Source organism: Salmo salar, chromosome 07 (genome assembly GCF_965601325.2).
Source record: "Salmo salar chromosome 07, fSalSal1, whole genome shotgun sequence".
NCBI lineage: Eukaryota > Metazoa > Chordata > Actinopteri > Salmoniformes > Salmonidae > Salmo > Salmo salar.
The window spans coordinates 39601592-39628356 of record NC_138297.1 but is presented as its reverse complement, the minus strand read 5'-3'; the positions used below and the strand labels follow the sequence as shown (position 1 = coordinate 39628356).

Below are 26765 nucleotides of genomic sequence, written 5' to 3'. Positions count from 1 at the left end.
TCTCTTTCCCCAATATAGTGCAGTACTTTTGACCAGAGCCCTATGGGCCCTCGTCAAAAGTAGTGCACTATAAAGGGAACAGGGTACCATTTGAGACATACACTCTGCCTCTCTCCTCACTGGACTACAGCAAGGTTCAGTATTGATGGAGTGAACACTAGGCCCCCCTGGTAGGGATTAGCAAGTCATTGACATGATGACTGATAAAAAAAAACAAACAGGCTTCAGTAATCCATTATTCACTGCTTCTTTGTTGTGGGGTTGGATTGGGGGGGTCATTCCAATGCAATTCAACTCAATGCAGGATAGAAAATTGAATTGACTCAGAGTCTAAAGGGTTATTGCATCCCTCCTCCACCTCCAGTAAACTGAATGATCCATAGAGGAGTTAAGTAATGAGTGTGGTGCGTAGTGATGCCATGGTTCTGTTAGGCTGTTAGCTTGGCATTACATGGAACCCAAACCGGCTGTGTGCGTGCGCCATCGTGCATAAATGTATTTTGTCCCCCCACACCAAACGCGATCACGACACGCAGGTTAAAATATCAAAACAAACTCTGAACCAATGACATTAATTTGGGGACAGGTCGAAAAGCATTAAACATTTATGGCAATTTAGCTAGCTAGCTTGCACTTGCTAGCTAATTTGTCCTATTTAGCTAGCTTGCTGTTGCTAGCTAATTTGTCCTGGGATATAAACATTGAGTTGTTGTTTTACCTGAAATGCACAAGGTCCTCTACTCCGCCAATTAATCCACACATAAAACAGTCAACCGAATCATTTCTAGTCATCTCTGCTACTTCCAGGCTTTTTCTTCTCTTGACCGCCACCGACCTATTTCGTCTTTCAGTCACCCACGTTGGTATAACCAATGAGGAGATGGCATGTGGGTACCTGCTTCTATAAACCAATGAGGAGATGGGAGAGGCAGGACTTGCAGCGCGATCTGCGTCAGAAATAGAACTGACTTCTATTTTAGCCCTTGGCAACGCAGACGCGAGCAATAATTGAATAACATGTATGTCTAAATTTATTTTGCAGCGCACGCGACGCAAGCGGTGTAGTCAGCCTGTTAGCCTGGGGGGATAATGACAGCTTCCTGTGGTTCACAGACCTTGTTCTGGTCAGCCACTCTAATCACTGAGTATATTTGTGTGTGGGTGTGCGCACATGCATGTGCAGACACAGAGTTAGTTTTCTTGTTGTGTGTGTTGACAGAGAGTTGAAGAGTTCACCACTCCTCTCCACTGTGCCTGCCATCTGCTCTCCTCTCTCCTCTTTCTCTCCTCTACCCCTCTCGCCTCTATCCCCTCCTGGCCCCCCTGCAGTGAGCCACCACAGGCCACAGACAGCCAAATGTCAGAGCCCGCTGGCATGTACTGAGGCCAATATGCAGCAAATGAGTCCTCATTATCTATTTGTTTATCACATAATGGGAAGCCTTTTCTCAGGCTAATGAAACAGACAAAAAGGCTGCAGCCCAAAATGGTACCCTATTCCCTTTACTGTTTTTGAACAGGACTCTGGTCAAAAGTTGTGTGCTATGTAGGGAAGAAGGTGCCATTTGGGATGCATCCAAAGATTGTTTTTCCTTCCAGTCTCTGATTAGCGATTACATTTCCCCTGGCCTCTGGTTTCACAGAAAATGATGTGATGATATAACTTGTCTACAAATCAGGACAGAATCTAGGCCCACCATCTTGTATTGCAACCTGGACATTACCTTAAAGCTTGAATCCTTAATTGGAGAAACTGCCATGTCCGTTTGGGATATTACAACAACATAGAAGTTCCTGCAATCAATGGACACTGTTTTTACCTCTGACATCATCGCACGTGCGATAGAACAGCAGAATATGTACCGCAATATTTTTTACCATGCTGCCGGATGCTTCTCTCCTCTTGAATCAACAAAAGAAAAATGTATAACAAAGGCACTGGGGTGAAATTATCTTTATCGCAGGATATAACCTCAAATCAAATCAAATTTCTATAACCTGTGCTTATACGGCTTATATACAGGCATTACTTAAACAGCCGTTCCTATGCTCATACAGATTCCTTAGAGCATCATTAGCCAGTCTAAAGTCAGCAGTCTACAAGCAATCTAGCGGTAGCTGCTGTTTTAGCTGTCCATTACTTGTACGATTCAGATGTCTTTGTCCTGCCATACACCAGGGGCTGGCTCACCTGACACCTCCCACACACCTTTCCTCCCAGCCTAGCCCTGTACAGAACAGAGTCTTAGGCCTCACACACTGCCTCTGTCACCCTCTCTATCTCTGTGTGTCTGTGTCTTACTCTCTTGTGAAAGACACCTGTGATCTTTGACCAGTCCCCCTGAGTCTGAAACCAGTGTAACACGTTTGAATGTGGATAGATGGGGTGAGGGAGAAAGAAAATAGAAACAGGTGTAATCAATCTTCCACTGTTTGATTTGATTTCAATCGAGTTTAGCCTCTAAAGGCGAGGGCTTGGAGTTGAGACGCTGTCGTGCAGGGGTTGTTGCATGGTTGTTCCAGGGTTCGGTACTCTGTATCTGTTCACAGTTCTACACCACAGCCCTGGAGCACTTACCCTGATACCCACTTCGTGCAATGGCACATACACACACATGCACGAGATGGCCCCTGCAGCTGCAGCAGCCAATCAAACGCGTGAAGCAGAAAACTTGGAAGTTATGCACTCTCATTATCAACCTCATAAATGATTGATGACAAAAGTACAGTCACCCAATGGGTTGGACTATCTCACCGCACCCTCATATGCCATGTCTTAAAATTGATATTGTAATTAATTGATATTGTAAAACAGCCAACTCTCTAACTCCGCCCATAACTTTTGGACTTTATAGCACTGTTAGTTTTAGAGATGACTCTGCTGTTGTGCTGTAAAATTTGTGATTTTTGTCTCTTGTATAAACAATTCTGTACATTAGTTTATACTGGATTAAGCGTACATTTTTGTTAACTGTCATTTAGTTAGTTGTGTTCCAACACTCCCTCCTTTATGTGCCAATATCTGTTATTTTTAGGTCTTGGTTCCAATAGTTTAGTTGTATAGGCTTTCTGCAATGTTTTGTGTATCTTATAACTAGTTTGGCATGTATTAGTTAGTTTTGTGAGGGCTGTGTTTACCAGGTTTATTTGCGTGTTTTTTTTAAGGATGTTTTGGAGAGTTCGTTTTTAAATAACCGAAAGTGAGCGGTTGTAATCTGAATAAAGGAAAAAGGGCCATTCTTGAACATGGGGTGAGACATTCTTACTAATTTGTAAATAAAGCTAATTTGTTTTTTAGAATTATTTATTTCTGTTTTTAGAGGGAAAGAAACCAAAAGCCCACCGTGCCTAATTTTTGAAAATCTTCAGGCAACATGTCAAGTGTAATTCCCCCATTGCATTTACCCAAGTTTTCTCTTAACTCCAGGACCACCGACAGTTTTTTGTTGTTGTTGCCTGATGCAGGACTCTAGTGCCAGAGAAGAGAGACTCTCCATTAATTTACGAAAAGTCAATTTGTGCCACAGTTTAGACTACCGAGAGAGCAGCGTTCTTACTCCCCCTTGTGATAGTGTGGTGCAATGACAGAATGCCACCATCTACCACTAACGGTCGCGGCATAAGCTGGTAACTTTTAAAGGAAGAACCATTGTAGTATGCTTTATTTGAGTTTAACCTGTAATTGTTGGCTCTCTTCAAAAGTAAAAGATCATTTTCCTGCTTAAGTTCAGAAATTATATTTTCTTCTTTACCTTGTAAAGATTTTCTATGGGCTTTTTCTAGTGATTTATTTATTTATTTTTCTTTCATTTTAATTTCTAACTCAGATTTAACTTTTTCAGAATATGAAATTATCATTCCCTAATGTATGCCTTAAAAGCATCCCAAATTATATGGCTGGTGGGGCTCTACTTGGGGAGAGTAGGTTCACCGACAGACTGAAGTGAGGTGAGTGGAGGCATCACACTTACTTCAGTGAAGTGTGATGCCCTCCCAGACCCCTAATAGGCAGTGTAATGAAACAATAGAGACAGAAAAACAACAAAACAGTGAGAAAATAATAATTTTGTGACTGTAACTGGCATCTCGCTCTGTCTGCCTCAATAACTTACTTAACACCAACTCTTTCTCTCTCTCTCTCTCTCTCACACACACACACACCAACTCTCTCTCTCTCTTTGTCTCTCACGATCTCTCTCGCTGACTCTCTCTCGCTGACTCTCACTCGCTGACTCTCTCTTGCTGACTCTCTTTTGCTGACTCTCTCGCTGACTCTCTCTCTCGCTGACTCTCTCTCTCGCTGTCTCTCTCTCTAACACATGCACAAACTCTGCCTCTACCTCTCTCTCACTCACACACACACACACACACACACACACACACACACACACACACACACACACACACACACACACACACCACACACACTCACTCAATGTGTTGTTCAGGGCTCTGGAAGAATTGCAGAGTGCCTGAGGCGCTGTTTTCAGAAGGCTGAAGCACTCACTGCCATTCTACATTACCACCATACCCCTAGATACTCCAAAAACATTGACTAAGAGTTTGGTTCTAACTGGCTCACAGTAACGCTATGCTAGAACTCTTGATCCTTCCAACACTCTGGCCTGTAGCTGTATCAAGGGATAAAGTGCACAATCATGTTTTGCTAAGAATTACGAGCATTCACAGAGATGATGTCAAGGCTATCATATCAAATTATACTCAATGGTGCCTTTCCATTTGGACCAGTCAGCTAGTGACAAAAGGTCAAGTGGACAGAAGAGTGGAGAGCCTGTTATGTTTCTTTCCTAGAATTCATCAAATTTAATTGAGGACCAAATGTTTCATGTAGCATGAATAGCAATGGCTTCGATACAGCCGCCATGCCATTTCTCTGTGATTTCATTACTATCTGGTCTTGAATAAATGCTGGGAACGTCATTTGGAAAGTTAATTCCAGCCTGACTGGGATGTACACACAAAGCTATTTGTTTGGTATAAATCAAAGAGCACAATGTCACTGTGTGTTTCTCCTCGAGAAACAGACGTGGGCACACACACACACAGACACACATATACTATTAGCAGAGAGAGAGAAAATAGTTATACAGACGGCTTTGTGTGTACTGAGTGTATAACTTTATACTATAGAAATATCGGTGCTACTTCAATGTCTGTAGGCCTATACTTTTGAGTGTACACAGTGCCTTCAGAAAGTATTCACACCCCTTGACTTTTTACACATTTTGTTGTGTTGCAGCATGAATTTAAAAATGATTAAATAGAGATTTTGTGTCACTGGCCTACACAAAATACCCCATAATGTCAAAGTGGAATTATGTTTATAGAAATGTTTACAAATTCATAAAAAATGTAATGCTCAATGTCTTTAGTCAATAAGAATTCAACCCCTTTGTTATGGCAAGCCCAAATACGTTCAGGATTTATGTCCTGAATACAAAGTGTTATGTTTGGTGCAAATCCAGCCCAAATCAAATCAAAATCAAATGTATTTATATAGCCCTTCTTACATCAGCTGATATCTCAAAGTGCTGTACAGAAACCCAGCCTAAAACCCCAAACAGCAAGCAACGCAGGTGTAGAAGCACGGTGGCTAGGAAAAACTCCCTAGAAAGGCCAAAACCTAGGAAGAAACCTAGAGAGGAACCAGGCTATGAGGGGTGGCCAGTCCTCTTCTGGCTGTGCCGGGTGGAGATTATAACAGCACATGGCCTAGATGTTCAAATGTTCATAAATGACCAGCATGGTCAAATAATAATAATCATAGTAGTTGTCGAGGGTGCAACAAGTCAGTAACACAAGAGTAAGTGTCAGTTGGCTTTTTCATAGCCGATCTTTGAGAGTATCTCTACCGCTCCTGCTGTCTCTAGAGAGTTGAAAACAGCAGGTCTGGGACAGGTAGCACGTCCGGTGAACAGGGCAGGGTTCCATAGCTGCAGGCAGAACAGTTGTAACTGGAGCAGCAGCACGGCCAGGTGAACTGGGGACAGCAAGGAGTCATCAAGCCAGGTAGTCCTGAGGCATGGTCCTAGGGCTCAGGTCCTCCGAGAGAGAGAAAGAAAGAAAGAGAGAATTAAAGAGAGCATATTTAAATTCACACAGGACACCGGAAAAGACAAGAGAAATACCCCAGATGTGACAGACTGACCCTAGCCCCCCGACACATAAACTACTGCTGCATAAATACTGGAGGCTGAGACAGGAGGGGTCAGGAGACACTGTGGCCCCATCCGATGAAACCCCCGGACAGGGCCAAACAGGTAGGATATAACCCCACCCACTTTGCCAAAGCACAGCCTCCACACCACTGGAGGGATATCTCCAACCACCAACATACCATCCCGGGACAAGGCCGAGTATAGCCCACAAAGATCTCCGCCACGGCACAACCCAAGGGGGGGCGCCAACCCAGACAGGAAGACCACGTCAGTGACTCAACCCACTCAAGTGACACACCCCTCCCAGGAACGGCATGGAAGAACACCAGTAAGCCAGTGACTCAGCCCCCGTAATAGGGGTAGAGGCAGAGAATTCCAGTTGAAAGAGGGGAAACCGGCCAGGCAGAGACAGCAAGGGCGGTTCGTTGCTCCAGCCTTTCCGTTCACCTTCACACCCCTGGGCCAGACTACACTTAATCATAGGACCTACTGAAGAGATGTGTCTTCAGTAAAGACTTAAAGGTTGAGACTGAGTCTGCACATCACTGAGTACCACTCTTCATATTTTCAAGCATGGTGGTGGCTTCTTCATGTTATGGATATGCTTGTCATCAATTCTTTTGTTGCTGATAAAATAAATGTAATAGAACTCAGCACAGGCAAAATCCTAGAGGAAAATCTGGTTCAGTCTGCTTTCCAACAGACACTGGATGAAAAATGTACCATTTAGCAAGACAATATCCTAAAGCACAAGGCCAAATCTACACTGGAGTTGTTTACCAAGACAACATTGAATGGTCCAGAGTGGCCTAGTTACAGTTTTGACTTAAATTGGCCTGAAAATCTATGGCAAGACTTGAAAATGGCTGTCTAGCAATGATCAACAACCAACTTGACAGAGCTTGAAGAATGTTTTTAATGGTAATGTGCAAGTATTGTACAATCCCGGTGTGCAAAGAGACTTACCCGGAAAGACACAACTGTAATCGCTGCTAAAGGTGATTCTAACATGTATTGACTCAGGTGTGAGAATGCTAACGTAAATGAGATATTTCTGTATTTAATTTTCAATAAATTTGCTAACATTTCTAAAAACATGTTATTACTTTGTCATTATGGGGTATTGTGTGTAGATGGGTGGGGGGAAATATCTATTTAATCAATTTTGACAACAACAAAATGTGGAAAAAGTCAAAGGCTATGACTATTTTCTGAAGGCACTGTTTACTCTGTTTGGATGGTATAGACATATCAATGCAATATTAATCTCTGTATATCCTATTGAGTGTACATACCCTGGGTGGTATAGAAATGCCACTGCCATTTCAATTTTTGTATATCCTTTTGAGTGTACTCTGAAACCATGGAATAGAAATGCCAGAGCTATTTCAATGTGTACAGTTGAGTCGGAAATTTACATACACTTCGGTTGGAGTCTTTAAAACTTGTTTTCCAACCACTCCACAAATTTCTTGTTAACAAACCATAGTTTTGGCAAGTCGTATAGGACATCTATTTTGTGCATGACAGTAATTTTTACAAAAATTGTTTAAAGACAGATTATTTCACTTATTCACGGTATCACAATTCCAGTGGGTCAGAAGTTTACATACACTAAGTTGAGTGTGCCTTTAACCTCTTACATCTAGACGTTCCGCTAGCGGAACACCTGCTCCAATATCCAATGATAGGCGTGGCGCGAATTACAAATTCCTCAAAAATACAAAAACTTCAATTTTTCAAACATATGACTATTTCACAGCATTTTAAAGACAAGACTCTCCTTTATCTAACCACACTGTCCGATTTCAAAAAGGCTTTACAGCGAAAGCAAAACATTACATTATGTCAGCAGAGTACCAAGCCAGAAATAATCAGACACCCATTTTTCAAGCTAGCATATAATGTCACAAAAACCCAGAAGACAGCTAAATGCAGCACTAACCTTTGATGATCTTCATCAGATGACACACCTAGGACATTATGTTATACAATACATGCATGTTTTGTTCAATCAAGTTCATATTTATATCAAAAAACAGCTTTTTACATTAGCATGTGACGTTCAGAACTAGCATACCCCCCGCAAACTTCCGGAGGAATTTGCAAACATTTTACTAAATTACTCACGATAAACGTTCACAAAAAGCATAACAATTATTTTAAGAATTATAGATACAGAACTCCTCTATGCACTCGATATGTCCGATTTTAAAATAGCTTTTTGGTGAAAGCACATTTTGCAATATTCTAAGTACATAGCCCAGCCATCACGGGCTAGCTATTTAGACACCCGGCAAGTTTAGCCTTCACCAAAATCAGATTTACTATTATAAAAGTTTGATTACCTTTTGTTGTCTTCGTCAGAATGCACTCCCAGGACTGCTACTTCAATAACAAATGTTGGTTTGGTCCAAAATAATCCATCGTTATATCCGAATAGCGGCATTTTGTTCATGCGTCCCAGACACTATCCGAAATGGTAAATCAGGGTCGTGCGCATGGCGCAATTCGTGACAAAAAAATTCTAAATATTCCATTACCGTACTTCGAAGCATGTCAACCGCTGTTTAAAATCAATTTTTATGCAATTTATCTCGTAAAAAAAGCGATAATATTCCGACCGGGAATCTCCTTTTCGGCAAACAGAGGAAAAATCACAAAGACGGGGGCGGCCAGGGCACGCGCCTAAGCCCACAGTCCCTTGATCGGCCACTTGAGAAAGGCGATAATGTGTTTCAGCCTGGGGCTGGGATGACGACATTCAGGTTTTTCCCGGGCTCTGAGCGCCCATGGAAGACGTAGGAAGTGTCACGTTAGAGCAGAGATCCTTTGTAAAAGATAGAGATGGCAAAGAAGTTCAAGAAATGGTCAGACAGGCCACTTCCTGTAAAGGAATCTCTCAGGTTTTGACCTGCCATTTGAGTTCTGTTATACTCACAGACACCATTCAAACAGTTTTAGAAACGTTGGAGTGTTTTCTATCCAAAGCCAATAATTATATGCATATTCTAGTTACTGAGCAGGAGTAGTAACCAGATTAAATCGGGTACGTTTTTTTATCCAGCCGTGAAAATACTGCCCCCTAGCCATAACAGGTTAAACAGCTTTGAAAATTCCAGAAAATGATGTCATGGCTTTAGAAGCTTCTGATAGGCTAATTGACATAATTTGAGTCAATTGGAGTTGTACCTGTGGATGTATTTCAAGGCCTACCTTCTTTGCTTGACATCATGGGAAAATCCAAAGAAATCAGCCAAGATGTCAGAAAAAAATTGTAGACCTTCACAAGTCTGGTTCATCCTTGGGAGCAATTTCCAAACACCTGAAGGTACCACGTTCATCTGTACAAACAATAGTACGCAAGTATAAGCACCATGGGACCATGCAGCCATCATACAGCTCAGGAAGGAGACGCGTTCTGTCTCCTAGAGATGAACATACTTTTGAGCAAATCAATCCCAGAACAACAGCAAAGGACCTTGCTGGAGGAAACAGGTACAAAAGTATCTATATCCACAGTAAAACGAGTCCCGTATCGACATAACCTGAAAGGCCGCTAGCAAGGAATAAGCCACTGCTCCAAAACCACCATTAAAAAGCCAGACTACGGTTCGCAACTGCACATGGGGACAAAGATTGTACTTTTTGGAGAAATGTCCTCTGGTCTGATGAAACTAAAATAGAACTGTACAGCCATAATGACCATCGTTATGTTTAGAGGAAAAAGGGGGAGGGTTGCAAGCCGAAGAACACCATCCCAACCGTGAAGCACGGGGGTGGCAGCATCATGTTGGGGGGTGCTTTGCTGTAGGAGGGACTGGTGCACTTCACAAAATAGATGGCATCATGAGGGGGAGAAATTATATGGATATATTGTAGCAACATCTCAAGGCATCAGTCAGGAAGTTAAAGTTTGGTCGCAAATGGGTCTTCCAAATGGACAATGACCCCCAAGCATACTTCCAAAGTTGTGGCAAAATGGCTTAAGGACAACAAAGTCAAGGTATTGGAGTGGCCATCATAAAGCCCTGACCTCAATCCCATAGAAAATGTGTGGGCAGAACTGAAAAAGCGTGTGCGAGCAAGGAGGCCTACAAACCTGGCTCAGTTACACCAGCTCTGTCAGGAGGAATGGGCCAAAATTCACCTGACTTATTTTGGGAAGCTTGTGGAAGGCTACCCAAAACGTTTGACCCAAGGTAAACATTTTAAAGACAATGCTACCAAATACTATTTGAGTGTATGTAAACTTCTGGCCCACTGGGAATGTGATGAAAGAAATAAAAGCTGAAATAAATCATTCTCTCTACTATTATTCTGATATTTCACATTCTTAAACTAAAGTGGTGATCCTAACTGACCTAAGACAGGGAATTCTTACTCTGATTAAATGTCAAGACTTGTGAAATTCTGAGTTTAAATGTATTTGGCTAAGGTGTATGTAAACTTCTGTCTTCAACTGTATATCCTTTTAAGTGTATACTCTGGGTGGTAAAGAAAAGCCAGCGCTACGGTACTTCAATCTCTGTATCATATTGTCGAGCACCGTGGGATATGGTTGTGATTGCAGCAACATATGAGACAGTCACACTCCCAACTCCCAATCTGTTCTATCACAACTAACAGGAGAGACATATATCTTAATCATACAGAAGTTTACACTCATCTCTGTGTAGAGGTCTTAATAGACTCACAGCCATAACTCACAACAGCCAGTATCTAAATGACAAGCATCCGATGCGCTCCACACATCAATCTTTACTCCCAAAATACATTTGGGGAATTTGTTTACATTCAAAAGCCTACATTCAATCAAGGGCAATTTGTTTTTAATAAAAAATCAAATAAAAAAAACTCACCACCCCCCCATTTCCAGATTACATCTCTAAAAGTCCTGCAAGTGCCAATCGAGTTATAGGCCTAGTATGTGTACAAATTCTCAACAAAAAAGGATCATCGTTTCTATTTCTTTTGGGAGTAGAGATTGATGTGTGGAGCGTGTCGGATGCGTGTCGTTTAGCTGCTGGCTGTTGTGAGTTATGGCTGTGAGTCTATTAAGACCTCTACACTGAGAGATGAGAAGGTGTAAACTTCTGCCTGATTAATACAATGCCCCCACCATTCATCAACAACAAAAAAAAATGTAATTTTGTCCAAACTTTGGCTGTGAGTGGAAACTCATTTAAACTGCGTGTAGGATGTTGAATCACCGCGCGAGTGGTTTGGTGTAGTTGTAGCACGCACGCACGCACGCCTCACTCACTCACTCACTCACTCACTCACGCACGCACGCACGCACGCACGCACACACACACGGAGACAGAGCGACAGAGATGTAGAGAGGAAGGGAGAGAGCGAGAGAGCTAGAGGCAGGGCCTCCCCTGTAAATTGGCTTTAAAACACTCTATTAATGGAGTCTCTCGCATCGGCAGTATGATTCCACTCAACACAGAGGCATTTACTGAAAGGAGTAAGGGAGGGGGAAATAAATACGATAATACTGTGGATGTAATTGTATATACTCTCTCTCCCTGCATCGTTCTCTCTCCCTCCCCCTGCGTCTCTCTCTCTCCCTTTCTTTCTCTCCCTGATTCTCTCTCGTTCTCTCTCTCTCCTGCTAACGTGTTTGGCCCATCGTGTATATTATCCATAAAACCCAGGACCTCCTGATAAATAGAGCTGTTGGTAAAGTTGCGCGCAATCAATCACCCGTCTGTAGTGGTTAGTGTGTGTGTGTCCGTGTGTTGGTGCTTGTGTGTCTGTGCATTAGTGCATGTGTGCGCAAGCGCAGTATACATTATATGGGTTGAGACTTCTTTGCAGTATGATAGTGGCTGCCCCTGCGTTCTCCATCAGTGTTATACAGTTGAAGTCAGAAGTTTTACATACTTCTTAGCCAACATTTAAACTCAGTTTCTGACATTTAATCCTAGTAAAAATTCCCTGTTTTAGGTCAGTTTGGATCACCACTTTAGTTTAAGAATGTGAAATGTCAGAATAATAGTAGAGAGAATTATTTATTTCAGCTTTTATTTCTTTCATCACATTCCCAGTGGGTCAGAAGTTTACATACACTCAATTAGTATTTGGTAGTATTGCCTTTAAATTGTTTAACTTGGGTCAAACGTTTCGGGTAGCCTTCCACAAGCTTCCCACAATAAGTTGGGTGAATTTTGGCCGATTCCTCCTGACAGAGCTGGTGTAACTGAGTCAGGTTTGTAGGCCTCCTTGCTCGCACACGCTTTTTCAGTTCTGCCCACAAATGTTCTATGGGATTGAGGTCAGGGTTTTGTGATGGCCACTCCAATACCTTGACTTTGTTGTCCTTAAGCCATTTTGCCATAACTTTGGAAGTATGCTTGGGGTCATTCTCCATTTGGAAGACCCATTTGCGACCAAGCTTTAACTTCCTGACTGATGTCTTGAGATGTTGCTTCAATATATACACATAATTTTCCATCCTCATGATGCTATCTATTTTGTGAATTGCACCAGTCCCTCCTGCATCAAAGCACCCCCACAACATGATGCTGCCACCCCTGTGCTTCACGGTTGGGATGGTGTTCTTCGACTTGCAAGCGTCCCCCTTTTTCCTCCAAACATAACGATGGTCATTATGGCCAAACAGTTCTATTTTTGTTTCATCAGACCAGAGGAAATTTCTCCAAAAAGTACGATCTTTGTCCCCATGTGCAGTTGCAAACAGTAGTCTGGCTTTTTAATGGTGGTTTTGGAGCAGTGGCTTCTTCCTTGCTGATCGGCCTTTCAGGTTATGTCAACATAAGACTCGTTTTACTGTGGATATAAATCAAATTGTATTCGTCACATACACATGGTTTGCAGATGTTAATGCGAGTGTAGCGAAATGCTTGTGCTTCTAGTTCCGACCGTGCAGTGGTATCTAACAAGAAATCTAACAATTTCACAACAACTACCTTTATACACACAAGTGTAAATGAATAAGAATATGTACATATAAATATATGGATGAGCGATAGCCTAACAGCATAGGCAAGATGCAGTAGATGGTATAGAGTACAGTATATACATTTGAGATGAGTAATGTAGGGTATGTAAACATTATATAAAGTGTCGTTGTTTAAAGTGACTAGTGATACATTTATTACATCCAATTTTTAATTATTAAAGTGGCTAGAGATTTGAGTTAGTATGTTGGCAACAGCCACTCAATGTTAGTGATGGCTGTTGAACAGTCTGATGGCCTTGAGATAGAAGCTGTTTTTCAGTCTCTCGGTCCCAGCTTTGATTCACCTCTACTGACCTCGCCTTCTGGATGATAGCGGGGTGAACACGCTGTGGCTTGGGTGGTTGTTGTCCTTGATGATCTTTTTGGCCTTCCTGTGACATCGGGTGGTGTAGGTGTCCTGGGGGGCAGTTAGTTTGCCTCCGGTGATGCGTTGTGCAGACCTCACTACCCTCTGGGAGAGCCTTACGGTTGTGGGCGGAGCAGTTGCCATACCAGGCTGTGATACAACCCGACAGAATGCTCTCGATTGTGCATCGGTAAAATTTTGTGAGTGTTTTTGGTGACAAGCCAAATTTCTTCAGCTTCCTGAGGTTGAAGAGGCGCTATTGCGCCTTCTTCACCACGCTGTCAGTGTGGGTGGACCATTTCAGTTTGTCCGTGATGTGTACGCCAAAGAACTTAAAACTTTCCACCTTCTGCACTACTGTCCCGTCGATGTGGATAGGTGGGTGCTCCCTCTGCTGTTTCCTGAAGTCCACGATCATCTCCTTTGTTTTGTTGACGTTGAGTGTGAGGTTATTTTCCTGACACCACACTTCGAGGGCCCTCACCTTCTCCCTGTAGGCCGTCTCGTCGTTGTTGGTAATCAAGCCTGCCACTGTAGTGTCGTTTGCAAACTTGATGATTGAGTTGGAGGCGTACATGGCCACGCAGTCAAGGGGAACAGGGAGTACAGGAGAGGGCTGAGAACGCACCCTTGTGGGGCCCCAGTGTTGAGGATCAGTGGGGTGGAGATGTTGTTTCCTACCCTCACCACCTGGGAGCGGCCTTTCAGAAAGTCCAGCACCCAGTTGCACAGGGCGGGGTCGAGACCCAGGGTCTGCTTACTGCCCCAATAAGAGGTGATATAGATACTTTTGTACCTGTTTCCTCCAGCATCTTCACAAGGTCCTTTGCTGTTGTTCTGGGATTGATTTGCACTTTTCGCACCAAAGTACGTTAATCTCTAGGAGACAGAACGCGCATCCTTCCTGAGCGGTATGACAGCTGCGTGGTCCCATGGTGTTTATACTTGCGTACTGTTGTTTGTGCAGATGAACGTGGTAACTCAGGCGTTTGGAAATTTCTCCCAAGGATGAACCAGACTTGTGGAGGTCTACAATTTCTTTTCTGAGGTCTTGGCTGATTTCGTTTGATTTCCCCATGATGTCAAGCAAAGAGGCACTGCGTTTGAAGGTAGGCCTTGAAATACATCCACAGGTATAACTCCAATTGACTCAAATTATGTCAATTAGCCTATCAGAAGCTTCTAAAGCCATGACATCATTTTCTGGAATTTTCAAAGCTGTTTAAAGGCACAGTGAACTTAGTGTATGTAAACTTCTGACCCACTGGAATTGTGATACAGTGAATTATAAGTGAAATAATCTGTCTGTAAACAGTTCTTGGAAAAATTACTTGTCATGCACAAAGTAGATGTCCTAACCGACTTGCCAAAACTATAGTTTGTTAATAAGAAATGTGTGGAGTGGTTGAAAAACGAGTTTTAATGACTCCAACCTAAGTGTATGTAAACTTCCGACTTCAACTGTACAGTATAAGTGTTGACTTCTTTGCAGTATGATAGTGACTGCCCCTGCATTCTCCATCAGTGATATACAGTATAAGTGTTGACTTCTTTGCAGTATGATAGTGACTGCATCTGCATTCTCCATCAGTGATATACAGTATAAGTGTTGACTTCTTTGCAGTATGATAGTGACTGCCCCTGCATTCTCCATCAGTGATATACAGTATAAGTGTTGACTTCTTTGCAGTATGATAGTGACTGCCCCTGCATTCTCCATCAGTCATATATAGTATACGGGTTGAGACTTCTTTGCAGTATGATAGTGACTGCCCCTGCATTCTCCATCAGTGATATATAGTATAAGGGTTGAGACTTCTTTGCAGTTTGATAGTGACTGCCCCTGCATTTTCCATCGGTGATCAATAAACACCACACCGGGGGGCCGCACGGCTCTGATGCTGACGAGGGGCTCAGTAGATTGTTGTTTTTTCATCCGTACTCGCAAATCTCCTAAAAGCAGTTATCACTCCCCACGACAGCGACCTGTCTTAGGCCCTGCAGTTTATCAGTGTGTGTGGCTGCGTGTCTGGCTTGGCCCGGACCCACCACAGTGAGCCAAAAGCGCAGCTAAATAATTAAACTGCTTCTTTCTGGCTCCTGCTTCGCTATGTGCCGCCTGCGATACGGACAGGACTCAATAACCATAGCCGCCTCCTCATTTCAGTGATTTCAGAGAGGCTAAATAAATAAATGTAATTATTGTCTTACATAAGAGCCAAATAGAAAGCAGTGAGAGCAGCGGAGATAGATTTGGCCGAGGAGCTATCTTAGGAGGTGATTTGGGGAAGAGAGACCGGGACACAAGGACAACTTGGAGAGACGGGGTTGTGAACTTACCTCTACTGGGCCTGTGACGTTTACTCTGGGTCTGTGACTTGGCTTTGCGTCTGTGACTGTGTGTCTGCTTGGGCCTTAATCTCGGTTAAACCAAAGCTAAAATCTTGCGTAATGTGTTAGTCCATTATGATCCCCAGGAGCACTGTCACACACACACATGCACAGACATACGCTAAGCACACACACAGTCCACCCTCTATCCATCTATCCGCTTTGATCTCTCGTTAACTCTGTGGGGAGAAAAGACAGCAGAGTCCTCTTGAGAAGTACCAGGCTTTTCATTTGACTTAATACAATCTGAGCACCATCCAGGAATGTCCTATTCAGTGTGAGTAGAGCATTTCGTCATGGTACAATTGAATCAATGGGTCTTTGGTTTACCTTTGTGCAGGTGCTTGAATCCATATAACTGTACTTTGCGTAAGTGGTCGGCTTGAAAGGCCTTGTAATTCCTGAAGAGAATTCTTTAACACATGGACCCGTCATTTTCTAAACGTGCATTTTTTTCCACTGGCCTTGCTTCTTTAGAGAGGCTGTTAATTGTTCAGATGTTTTTGAGTCTTCTGAGGGGCCTCTTTTGATGCTGTTTTGAATGTGACTTAAAAGATTTAGACACACAGACATTGTACCCCCTTCATTCTGAAGTGCCCCTACCTGTGTTAGTAAAGTGATTTCTGCAGCAGCCTGTGAGATGTGTGTAATTAAGGTCTATTAAGCTCATTAGCGGAATATAAATGATAGCCAACAGCTGGTCATTAGAATGTTTAAGTCATTAATGAAGGACTCTCACCAGCCAGTCACCAGGGAGGTGGTTTTGACTACGGGCTTATTCTACACATTAGGTAGTACACTGAATACCAATGAGTTGTCCTATAGAATATCCTCTGGAAGTCCATATACTCTATTATGTACCATTATATGCAGCACTTTACACTGTGCCCAACCTCAATATCCAAATTTCTTGCATTTGCGATTCTAGGATGTATGACAATGAAACTAACACTGTGCCTCTGACTAAACTAGTCAACAAACAACATGTCCTTGTACATTCAAATATACTACAAAAGTATGTGGACACCTGCTCGTCGAACATCATATTCCAAAATCATAGGCATTAATATGGAGTTGGTCCTCCCTTTGCTGCTATAACAGCCTCCACTCTTCTGGGAAGGTTTTCCACTAGATGTTGGAACATTGCTGCGGGGACTTGCTTCCATTCAGCCACAAGCATTAGTGAGGTTGGGCGTTTAGGCCAGGCTCGCTGTCAGCATTCCAATTCATCCCAAAGGTGTTCGATGGGGTTGAGGTCAGGGCTTTGTGCAGGCCAGTCAAGTTCTTCCACTCCAATCTCGACACACCATTTCTGTATGGACCTTGCTTTGTGCATGTGGGCATTGTCATGCTGAAACAGGAAAGGCCCTTCCCCAAAGTTGGAAGCACATAATCGTCTAGCATGTCATTATATGCTGTAGCGTTAAGATTTCACTTCACTGGAACTAAGTGGCCTAGCACGAACCATGAAAAACAGTCCCAGACCAAACTTTACAGAGTCCAATGCCGGAGATCTTTACACCACTCCAGCCAATGCTTGGCATTGCACGTGGTGGTCTTAGGCATGTGTGCGGCTACTCGGCCATGGAAACCCATTTCATTAAACTGCTGACTAACAGTTATTGTGCTGATGTTGCTGCCAGAGGCAGTTTGGAACACGGTAGTGAGTGTTGCAACTGAGGACAGACGATTTTTACACAATGTGCGCATCAGCACTCGGCGGTCCAATTCTGTGAGCACTTCGCGGCTGAGCCTTTGGTGCTCCTAGATGTTTCCACTTCACAATAACATCACTTACAGTTGACCTGGGCAGCTTTAGCAGGGCAGAAATTTCACGAACTGACTTGTTGGAAAGGTGCCACGTTGAAAGTCACTGAGCTCTACGGTACGGGCCATTCTACTGCCAATGTTTCTCTATGGAGATTGCATGGCTGTGTGCTCGATTTTATACATCTGTCAGCAACGGGTGTGGCTGAAATAGCCGAAGCCACTAATTTGGAGGGGTGTTCACATACTTTTGGCCATCTACATACTGAACAAAAATATGAACGCAACATGTTAAGTGTTGGTCCCATGTTTCATGAGCTGAAATAAAAGATCCCAGAAATGTTCCATATAGACAAAAAGCTTATTTCTCTCTGTGCATAAATTTGTTTACATCCGTGTTAGTGAGCATTTCTCCAAGATAATCCATCCACCTGACAGGTGTGGCATATCAAACAGCATGATCATTACACAGGTGCACCTTGTGCTGGAGACAATAAAAGGCCACTCTAAAATGTGCGGTTTTGTCACACAACACAAAGCCACAGATGTCTCAAGTTTTGAGGGAGCGTGCAATTGGCATGCTGACTGCAGGAATGTCCACCAGAGCTGTTGCCAGATAATTAAATGTTAATTTCTCTACCGTAAGCTGCCTCCGACGTTGTTTTAGAGAATTTGGCAGTACTTTCAACCGGCCTCACAATCGCAGACCACGTGTAATCACGCCAGCCCAGCTTCTTCACCTGCGGGATCGCCCCTACCACGACTACCATCTAGACCCATTTTTGATACAGAAATAAAACCCTGGAACAGAAACACATTTGTTATTTGCAGAAGGGTGGAATTGCATTAAATAAAATAATTCATTTCCAACCAGGGACTGTAGTGACGCCTCTTGCACTGAGATGCAGTGCCTTAGACCACTGCGTCCGTGTGTGTGTGAACTATTTCAAATCAAATTGATTTATATAGCCCTTCTTACATCAGCTGATATCTCAAAGTGCTATACAGACACCCAGCCTAAAAATGTAACTGTACTGGAATGCTTAAAAGGCAGCAAAAAAAATGTAATATTGGTTATCGGTATAAATTTTGGGGCAAGGAAAATATCCTGATAATATCAGGTTCTGACCAATAGATGACACTGTTCTGCTATTAGGTGCTACTTTTTTAAAGAATACCTCTCCATTGTTAAAGGGATAGTTCACCTAAATTACAAATACATGTTGTTTTCTAACTGTAATCAGTGTATGGACCAGGTATAACAGCAACCAATGAAAAACATATTGGTTCTGTTCAGAATGAAATGATACGCAGCAGATTGTTAAATAGAATTACTCGCTGATTAAAAGTGTGTGTTCCTCTTGCTCCTCTGAGCTGATGCTTTCACTACTGTTGCTCCTGGCGACACCTTCACATTCACACACTGTAATGTTCACAGAGTGGTGTGCCCTTCTCTCTCACTTGGTCCTTGCTGTTTTTCTGTCTCTCTCGCTCTCTCTCTGTGGCCATATCACTTATTCTCTGTGTCTCACTGCACTCCCCTCTCTCTCTCTGTTCCTCTCGCTCTCTCTCTCTCTCTCTCGCTCTCTCTCTCTCTCTCTCTCTCTCTCTCTCTCTCTCTCTCTCTCTCTCTCTCTCTCTCTCTCTCTCTCTCTCTCTCTCTCTCTCTCTCTCTCTCTCTCTCTCTCTCTCCTCTCTCTCTCTCTCTCTCTCTCTCTGCCCCACAGGGTCTGATGATCCTGCTGCAGAACCTACCCACCATGCACTGGGGCAACGAGGAGGTCAGCGTGCTCCTGGCCGAGGCCTACAGGCTGAAGTTTGCCTTCGCTGACGCCCCCAACCACTACAAGAGATGAGTGTGGCCCATGTGGCCCCTGACAGTTAGCTACTGAACCTCTGACAGAGGGCCCCTGGAGGACGGATGGACCCCCTCCTCGACTTTCTTGTCCCTCGGCAGTCCGCGACCATTGCTACTAGTAGATTAAAACAAAAACAACATTTACGTCCCAAATGGCACCCTATTCTTTACAAAGTGCATTACTTTTGACCAGAGCCACAAGTAGTGCACTATGTAGGGAATAGGGTGCCATTTGGGTGCATCCAACCAGTGCTTCTTGGTATGTGTGTACCGTTCCAACCGACTGTTCTTCTTAACTCCTCTTCTCTTTGTTCTTAACAATGAAATTACATTTGTGCAACACTTCAACAACATCAATGCCTGTCCCATCGAAGTAGACCCCAACCAAAAAAGAAAGACCTCCAGTCAGTGTGATAATGGAGATCTTGCTGCAGAACAATGGATGACTGTTCTAGACTGTCCTGTACTGTACTGTTTGTCCCTGACTGGCCACAGCAGCCTCAACATGTCCCGAGACCTAATTAATTAATTGTAGGCCTGAACTAACCAGTGTGGGGGAGGGGGAAATAGAGATCGAGACCTGCACTAGGTTGATATCTGTCACTTTTAATTCCTAAGGAAACTGAGGACACACACGTCATCATTCTAGTCATCTCTAGATGGCATCGAGCTCTTCTCTCATCTCCACGCTCCGTGCTTTCAGTTCCAGACAAGCGGTCAATCCCCCAGAGACAAGTGGGTTTTTAGTTAAAAACAGAAACACATTCACTTACAAGGCAATAATTAGCTAATAGGGAGATCAGAAAGTATGTTTCATTCTGACTCTGACATGGTCCGCAGGGCTGGGTCTAATAATATAAGGTCTAACACCACTCTCTGAACTCTATTGTATTATGTCAGATATTTGTGATATTTGTCAGTTGGCTGAGGGAAGGACGAGTGTCGCGTTACTCTGCCTGACGTACGATCGTCTCTGAACCTAGGACTCACTACCTAACTCCATCAGTCTATCAGTTAGACACGTTGGCACAGCACCATGCAGTGGTGAGCAGTCACCTTTTAGGCCAGGATATTTCCTAGTTAGGTCACATGGTCTGAAAACAAAAAACTCCAGGCCGTAGCCCTTTATACTCGTAACCGTATACGGGTTGATAATGGCAGATTTGGGCACTGATAAACAACTAAATTGGAACGCAGTGGCTGTACAGTAACGTGCTATACATGTCAGAGCTCTGGCTCTGCGCTTCATAGTGCTGTATGGGTTTTTGACTGACAGCTGTTCTGAACTTGAGTTCAAATATGCACTTCACATTTCCATATCATGAAACTCATGCCATATATAGTGTCAACGTTTATGATCACTATGTTTGATGTACAGTTACAGGATGGCATGGCGTCATACACAGCGTTGTCTGAACAGAATGAGCCTATGTTTGTTTATTGTGAAGAAAATTTGCCGCGGCAGACGCACTTGAATGCACTCAAGACTCCTTTCTTTGCGCACCAAGATTATCATCTGGTTCCCTGAATTGCATTGTGAAAGCAAGTAATATCGCATTTTATAACTTAGCTAGTCATTTTGGCAATAGAACAAGCTTTCAAATGATGCCCACCTGACCCAGATTGCGATTTATAATGGACCGTTTTTGGATTGCGTAAACAACAATAGTAATTGTGTGATGATGGAAAAGCAGGGTTGTGTTCCAAACAAAACAACTACAAGTGTATTTGCGCTAGTTCCTCAACGGCACAGCTAGGAGAGCTCATAAAGGCACCTTATAGTTGAAGACATAGTGCTTTGAAATTACCTAGGAACTGTGCACACTGGAGAGGCATGTGGCCACAAGGAGACACCAGTTAGTCCTCTCACTCAAACCCTTGTAATCGTTTTGTCTTATGTTGCACCTACCCCACATTTTCCAGGAATGTTCTTATCATGTTACTGAATATATCCAGAGTATTTTCAGATTTTGTTACCAACAAATGCAGCGAAAGTACAGTAAATGTAGAACGCACATAAAATCAAGCGTAATCATTTTCCCATAAACTCCTAACTGTTCCCTTTCAATTGCTACCATGGTCATGCATATGCTTTTCATATTTCTTCTGTAAGAAACATTTCAATTTAGCCCTATCCATATAGTCCAATTTCCACGAGTGTAAAGGATTAAAAATGACTCCCCAAAACACAGAAGTAGGACCATGAGTTTTGTTTTGTTCTGGTCAGGCTACGTGGTCAGGCAAAACTCCTGGACTATGACAATTTGTAACTGCTCATATCCCAGAACTAGGGCCCATAGTTAGATTTTTGGAAAATAAAAACTAAATTGCTGACATGGGTCATTGTACCCAGTCCAGTAGCTTTGTTCTTTATTCAGTCTATTCATAAACACTTACTGACTGAGGGTGTTAGGGTGTAATACATTAACTCTCTCCATTTGTCTTAATTTGACTGCTTAGGGTTTTTATTTGATGTACCAAACAAGTTTGTTTTTGCCTGAGGTAGCAACTACCACCACCATATTGGTGTAGAGCCCTCAAACTCAACTCTGGACTCAACTCAGTTCCACTCCTGTTTTTCATTGTTCCCCTCTAATCAGGGACTGATTTAGACTTGAGACAACCGGTGGGTGCAATTAATTATCAGGTAGAACAGAAAGCCAGCAGGCTCTGCACCACGTGGGGTAAGAGTTGTATACCCCTTGTGTAGAGGATTAATATATGATGTAAATTAGATGTTAAAATAATATGTACAACTTGTATCATCAAATACATCCTGTCAGGTAACACTGGAGACCAATAATTGTTGCATGAACCCCTCGATGATGTGTGTTGTTGATATGTGGGTTGGGAGTGAATGTATAGATGGGGCAGCTTAATACTATCAGTATTTGAACCTCCTCAGTTTCTTTTGATCATGACGGTAATGTTTTTGCGCTCCATGTCAGTTCCAGGCCCAATTTCCAATTCTCACATTGAATAGAAATGGAAAAAAACTGCACTTGATAAAAGTACATTTTCTTCCCTTTTTTTGTACGAAATATATTATTTGGAATCAGCTTTAAAAATCAGTCTCTCTCCTCCCTTTTTGATATACTGTTTACATGAGCCTCTTAAGTTGTGCCTAATGTAGAGAGAGCAGATCATCATAGATATTTATTTTACCTTAATTTATGCTCTGCAAATGAAACGAGAACGTTTATTCAGTTGATGCATTCACTGTCTGTGTTTGCTAAGCCATGACAGTGTTTGCATCCAAAATGGCCCCCTATTTCCGATATAGTGCACTACTTTATGGGCTCTGGTCAAAAGTAGTGCACTATATAGGGAATAGGGTGCCATTTGGGATGCAACCAGTGAGTCCACAGAATCACATCAGTAATTCTAGCAGCTGCCTTCTCTGGTATCCTTATGTGTTTCAACTTGGTTTGATGTTCCCAACAATCCTTACAGACACACCTTCTGTAAAAGTCACAAGCCCTTGGTTACCATGGTTACTGTGGTGACCAGGTGTCCGTCCGCTGGCTGGAGCCCTCGGACACACATACTGGACATTGCAGTCAGCATCTCATAGGGCATGACCTAACATGTTTGGTCTCCCTCCTAAAGCTTTTTTTTTTAAGGTTTGAATTTCACTCTTTCTTTTGTTCTGTTTCTTTTCAGAGATGTTAAAATGTTTCTGACCAAACTAAGACTGGTCGTCTTTCCCTTCTGACCTCTGACTAAGACATCTGAAAGTGTGAATCTCATACAGTGGAGAGGGATTGTGATTATTCTTTTTTTAAATGTATGTGTACAGAGCAAATGAATTTTGAAACAAAGATCTGTAAATAGAAAAGTGTAAATAAATGCTATATATGACCAAACTGTTTGTATACATTCATGGATGTAAACTAGTTGTACTATAATATCAAATCTGAATATCATGCTTCAATATATACGACTCCGCGTTGCGTCTTGCATAAGAACAGCCCTAGCCGTGATGTATTGGCCATATACCACACCCTTTTTGGATTTATTGCTATTATAAACTGGTTACCAACGTAATTAGAGCAGTAAATGTTTTGTGGTATATGGCCAATATCCTACGGCTTAGGGATGTTCTTGGGCACGACGCAACGCCCTTAGCCGTGGTATATTGGCCATATACCACAAACCCCTGAGGTGCATTATTACTATTGTAAACTGGTTTCCAACGTAATTAGAGCAGTAAATGTTTTGTCAAACCCGTGGTTTACGATCTGATATTACACGGCTGTCAGCCAATTATCATTCAGGGCTCGAACCAACAGTTTATGATATCAAATAAGATTACAAGTGTATATATTCAACACCAGAACTACCCAGTAGTTTCAAGTCTCCATACCACACAATGAAAACATGACAATTACAAGTATTTACGTTATTTAAATGACTTTCACCTCGGCTGAGGGCACTTCAACCCAGGCATGCTTAGCAACTGCATAAATAAGCGCTGTAATAGCTTCTACATTGTTTGCCTAGACTGTTGTATTAATAACTTCTGTATTATATGTGTGTGGCTGCTGCTCCCCACACAGACACACTCACACACACTGCCTCGGCTGGTAAACAGGTTTGTTGTGATCCTGTGGAGTGGTGGTGGTAATTAGGCCCTTTTCATGTGTGGAGGGAGTCCCTCGTTCTCTATCTCATTTTCCCCTCCCTCTCTCTCATTACGCTAACTGATGTTCACAGTAGCAGGAATTAAAAAGTCATTAGAATCACCTGGACTTCCTGAGTCGCTCACACATGGTACAGGTGGCATGGGCCTGTAGAAGAGATGGGACTCACAATGACCCCCTTTTACGGAGGTAGATTCGGCTGTAGGGCATGTACACTGCTGTACAGAGCAGAGAAATATAGAGTTTGGCAAACATTTCAGATTTATGATGGCTCAAATAACACCTGACAGTGGTACTAATTTGTACAGTGGTAAATAGGGTGTAATTTGGGATTTTGCCTTCGAATTATAATGGTGGCCATGTTCCAAGAGTGTTTGTAATGGATTAGTCTGAACTCTGTAGCTGCTGTATGTCTATGGCTCTACATGCTATGTCTACAGAATGTCTCCATAGAGAGACCACAGTTCAAAGAGAGCTGTCCTTACTGTACAGTACACAAGGTTGCCATGGTTATCATCAGTGAAGTCTGCATTAGTGCTCCTCCAGTCTGTAATGAATAATAATAATAAATATAGCTGTGAGCAGCAATGAACAGGGTTCACAGGATGACAGAAAGGACACGCGATCAGGGTTCACAAAAGCAAGCACTCTATCATGTAGGAATTATTTTCCTTTATGTGCAGTCATGAGTGCATTCGGAAACTATTCAGACCCCTTGACTTTCTCCACATTTTGTTACAATACAGCCTTATTCTGAAAATGGACGAAACTTTATTTTTTTCTCATCGATCTACACACAATACCCCATAATGAAAAAGCAAAAACAGGTTTTTAAACATTTTTGCAAATGTATATAAAAAGAAAATGTATTTACATAAGTATTCAGACTGATATTCAACTCGAAATTGAGCTCAGGTGCATCCTGTTTCCATTGATCATCCTTGAGATGTTTCTACAACTTGACTGGACATGATTTGGAAAGGCACAAAGGCCTGTCTGTATAAGCACCCACAGTTGACAGTCCATGTCAGAGCAAAAACCAAGCCATGAGGTCAAATTGTCCGTAGAGCTCCTAGACAGGATTGTGTCTGGGTAAAGGTACCAAAACATTTCTGCAGCATTGAAGCTCCCCAAGAACATAGTTGCCTCCATCATTCTTAAATGGAAGAAGTTTGTAACAACCAAGACTCTTCCTAGAGCTGGCCGCCAGGCCAAACTGTGGAATCAGGGGAGAAGGACCTTGGTCAGGGAAGTGACCAAGAACCCGATGGTCACTGACAGAGCTCCAGAGTTCCTCTGTGGAGATGGGAATACCTTCTTAAAGGACAACCATCTCTGCAGCACTCCACCAATCAGGCCGTTATGGTAGAGTGTCCAGACCATTCATCAGTAAAAGGCACATGAAAGCCCGCTTGGAGTTTGCTAAAAGGCACCAAAAGGACACAAACCATGAGAAACTAATTGGGCTTCTCTCCATCCTCAACCTCCGGAAAGTAGGCATAATCAAATCAAAACATTGCATGCTAGCTAGCTACAAATATATCAGTGTTCTTAAGCGCACACATCCACACACACAGTTTAGGGCTACTCTCCAGTCACCAATAGACTTGTATCTATGCTCTGACATCCTCCCATTGCTTCTGTCACTCAAAGATCTGCTTCAGTGAACACTGCAGCCTGTGCCCTTCTCCTTTTCCTTTCAAGTGGGAACACATTGCCCCTCTTGTACGCTCACAAATGTCCCTGTGACTTCAAGGCTGAAACTAGTATCAAGCCGTGACAGATATGACATAGGCTATCTAGACCCAGGGTTTTCAAACCTCTCCTCTGGGACCCCCAGCCGACCTATTCCAGTGCTAGCACAGCTGACCCAATTTGTCAGCTAATTATCCAGCCCTTGATCAGGTGTATTAGTTCAGGGATACAACAAAATTGTGAAATGTCTGGTGGTCCCCCAGAGGAGGTTTGAAAACCACTTATCTAGAGTAGGCAATGTTACAATATGAAAAAGACAAAGGCCTACAAACTGTAATGCTCCTGATGGCATGGTATGAATTCATAACACGGATGTTGATGAGTTTGAGTTGAGTTTCGATGTGTAGTTATTTGTAAAGTAGACACACATTAATACTGCTAAAGAGATTGGATTAACAGCTATTAACCAATGTCAGCACATATAGCTATAGTAAGCACACAAACACTCTCTCTCTCACTCCTCCCATCTTTCCCTCTGCAGTGATGTCTATTTTTACTGAGAAATGATTAAGTAAGAAAGGCTTTACAAAGAACAATGAAACATTCCATCTAGCTAGCTACACATCAAAGTTTTGTCCTTGAGATTCTGATCCTTTGCCTCACGCTATAGGCTATATATCTGCTGCTGTGCTGGCTGGAATTGTTGCAGGCTTGGCAGCCCTAAGTCTTGCAGTGATAAAAACAGAATGGTTTGATGCTGCCCACCCACCTCATGTGGAACACATAATTGCCTTCGAGGGATAAGCCCCAGCCCCGGTCTGAGCCCTGGACACTCATTCCCTCCTAACGCCAAACGTCACAACCACTTATTCAAATGACAGCTCAATGGAATAAT

The 26765-nt window shown here is 42.8% G+C and overlaps 1 protein-coding gene across 2 annotated transcripts in view; it reads left to right on the top strand.

Annotated features, from left to right (window-relative positions):
- The window catches only part of LOC106609109 (TBC1 domain family member 22B), a 186020-nt gene extending 162622 nt beyond the window's left edge, over window positions 1-23398 (top strand). For both annotated transcript variants that reach the window (XM_014207531.3, XM_014207530.3), the window contains exon 14: window positions 19402-23398. In XM_014207531.3, coding sequence (XP_014063006.1) covers window positions 19402-19530 — 129 coding nt within the window. In that variant the 3' untranslated portion in view covers window positions 19531-23398. The remainder of the gene's footprint in view (window positions 1-19401) is intronic.
- The last annotated feature ends 3367 nt before the right edge of the window (window positions 23399-26765 follow it).